Genomic DNA, 3001 nt, shown 5'->3' on the forward strand with positions numbered 1-3001 from the left:
TCTAGTCCCTTGACTCCCTGGGATGACCTCGGTCTTGGCCCCCAGGCTGGGGTCTCACCTCCCGCTGGGCCCGGACAGCAGGGGCCGCTCTCTTGTCTTGAGTAGGGCCCTCTATCTGAGCTGAGCAACCTCGGAGTAATTCCCAGCGTGCTCATTCCCTTTCTCCCCTCTGTCTCCCCTGCCCCGCCCCATCCACTCCTGTCCGTCACAACCAGGAGCCTGCAGGGAATACAGAGCAATGCAAGCCTGGAGAAAAGGCCCGGATGGCCCCCGGAAGACCCCTTCGGACAGCATGTGAGTAGATACTGTGTACTGTGCTCTCCCTTCCCAAACATTGATTCATCCATCGAGCATTTATTAAACATCTCCCAAATTGTTTATTGAAGCACTTGACTGCAGGCACTAGACTAGCATAAAAAAAAACTTTTTTTTTTTTTTTTTTTTTGAGACAGAGTCTTACTCTTCACCCACTGCACCGGAGTGCTGGAGTGCAGTGGCCCGATCTCGGCTCACTGCAACCTCCACCTCCCAGGTTCAAGCGAGTCTCTTGCCTCAACCTCCTGAGTAGCTGGGATTACAGGCACATGCCACCACGCCCAGCTAATTTTTGTATTTTTAGTAGAGAGAGGGTTTCACCTTGTTGGCCAGGCTGGTCTCAAACTCCTGACCTCAGGTGATCCACCTGCCTTGGCCTCCCAAAGTGCTGGAATTACAGGCGTGAGCCACCAGGCCAGGTTCAAAATACCTTTTTGAATAAGCATTATCCTTTTCAAAAAATTTTTAAAAAATGTAATAGAGACAGAGTCTTATTATATTGCCCAGCTGGTCTCCAACTCCTGGGCTCAAGCTATTCTCCCACCTCAGCCTCCCAAAGTGCTGAGATCACAGGCATGGACCACCACACTCGGCCTGAACAAGCGATTATAGTGTTGTTTCCTGGCCTGTAAGCAGGAACCTTATCTGAGGAAAGAGAAACCTCCACCCTGGCTCTTAGGAAAGCTCCCCTGCCAGCCCCAGGGAGTTCTCAGTACAATCTAGGAAAGAGAAAAACCCAATGATAGATTGGTGTGATTGATACTATTAGGGGAGCACAGGGGAAGAACAGGAAACTTACACTTTGTCAAGTGTAAGAAAGTATTCATGGAAGGCTTCCTGGAGGAAGTGATATCTAGACTGAGACTTGAAAGATGAGTACACATTTATCTGGTGAAAGGAGTAGAAACAGAAAGAGTGTTCAGGCTGAGGAAACTGCTTGTGCAAAGTCCCAGCAGCTTCCTGTATCCTTGTGGGGACCCGATGGTGTCCCTTAAGCCCTGGACAGGGAAGCCGAGAGACTCCAGGCTTTCCAGATTCAGTTCCTTCACCCTGCTAGGGCTCTGCATCTTGAAATGCCTCTACTTTTGCTCATGGCTGGTTCTGAACTTTGCCCCAGCTGCAGGGTAGGGACAACACGTGCCCCAGCCTGCACATGGCACGGGGTGGTGGGCGGAGCTCATGTCACAAGGCCCATGGGCTGGGCTCCGCAGAGGCTCTAGTGTTCCAGGAGAGGGGTGCCATGAAAGCGTGCTTAGTACCCTGCAAAGTGTTGAAGGGTAAAGCTGCCTGTGAAGCAAAGGGAAGGTGCAGGTTGGAGGAGGGGCTGAGCCAGGGGGTCTGCATTGGACTGGCACTGGGGAGGGGCCTTCAGAGCCACAGGGAGAGCAACGCTGGTGGGTCTGGCCGGGGAGCCTGCTGCATGTGCGCTTTCCTAAGAGCCAGAATGGAGGTTTCTCTTTCCCCAGATAAGCCTCCTGTTCACAGGCAGACATCTGCCCAGCTTCAGGAAAATAGCAGCCACGTGATGGCCTGGAGAAGGGTGGTGTGGGGAGGCATGAAGGGGGTGCCTTCTGGGGACAGGTTCCAGGGGTTTATGTCACCGGGGAGGTGGGTCACAAGAGGGATTTGGTGGGGGAAAAGATGCTGGGGTTGGGCAGGGGCAGGAGATTGTAGAATGGAACTTGACTCCATGCTGCCAGGAAGCCCTCGGGCTACAGCCACATGGCTGGGCACGTGGCAGGACATTGCCAGACCCACCAGTGGAAGCAGGCTTGGGAAGCCAAGGATGGTGGGAATCAGTGCTCAGGCTCAACTGCTCCTCAGAATTACACCAGTGTTTCCAAGCTGCAGCAAATGGGCTGAGAGGGCTGGTGTGTGTGTGTGTGTGTGTGTGTCTGTGTGTGTCTGTGTGTGTCTGTGTATGTAACAGAATGGAGGAGGCAGAGAAAGAAAGGTCAGGAGCTTTTGTCTCCCACCCAGGCCTGCCTTGAGAAGTCACCTGAATCGAGGAAAACGGATTCCTCAGGGCCTGGGGTGGGAGGGCGCAGTGAGGAGAGTGGGAGGCTTCCTGTGCTGTGAGACGCTGCTGCCTGCTGGGTGCTAACAGCTGGGGACGGGGATGGGCATGAGAGGGCCCAACAGCTCCTTGCTTGCTGGTGGGGAAGCCTGGCCTCTGGGAATGGCCCTGTTTTCCAGGATTTGGCATTGGAGAGCTGGACAAAGATGAAGGGACATGGCAGATCCTTGGCTGGGGTGCCAGGGGCTGGAGGCTGTCTTGAGTAGCAGGAGTGGAGGGCCCAGGGCAGTCCTGGCCAGGGCTGGCTGGGAAGAAGGCCTGGTTTTAGCCACAGCTGGGGCACAGGCCGACGGCTGGAGCTTGCTGGTGGTCTGCCCCTCGCACAGCCGGGGAGACGCTGCCGTCTGTGAGTAGTGAACCGTGGGAGCTCCTCGCAGGCTGGCCTATGGAAGAGGTCTGCGGAGGTCCCCAGACAGCCTAGGGTGGGACATGGATGGGGCGGCTTGACAGTGACAAGGGGCTGCAGAGGACAGGCTGGGGGGCACTTGTTGGAGGAGGTGGGGACTTGGAGGAACTCAGATGATAAGAGGGGACTGAGTGGGCCGCCAACCATGACAGCTGAGAGGTGAAATGATGGGGAAGGACTTTGGTTTGAAGAAAGGCTGAAAG

General features: G+C 55.1%; 1 protein-coding gene across 1 annotated transcript in view; it reads left to right on the top strand.

The window, feature by feature from the left end:
- The first annotated feature begins 238 nt into the window (after positions 1-238).
- The window catches only part of RHOBTB2 (Rho-related BTB domain containing 2), a 24149-nt gene continuing 21386 nt past the window's right edge, over positions 239-3001 (top strand). Inside the window, exon 1 of the mRNA XM_011939854.1 lies at positions 239-294. Within this exon, the coding sequence (XP_011795244.1) occupies positions 239-294 (56 nt within the window). The remainder of the gene's footprint in view (positions 295-3001) is intronic.

Source organism: Colobus angolensis, unplaced genomic scaffold (assembly GCF_000951035.1).
Source record: "Colobus angolensis palliatus isolate OR3802 unplaced genomic scaffold, Cang.pa_1.0 Scaffold184, whole genome shotgun sequence".
Classification (NCBI taxonomy): domain Eukaryota; kingdom Metazoa; phylum Chordata; class Mammalia; order Primates; family Cercopithecidae; genus Colobus; species Colobus angolensis.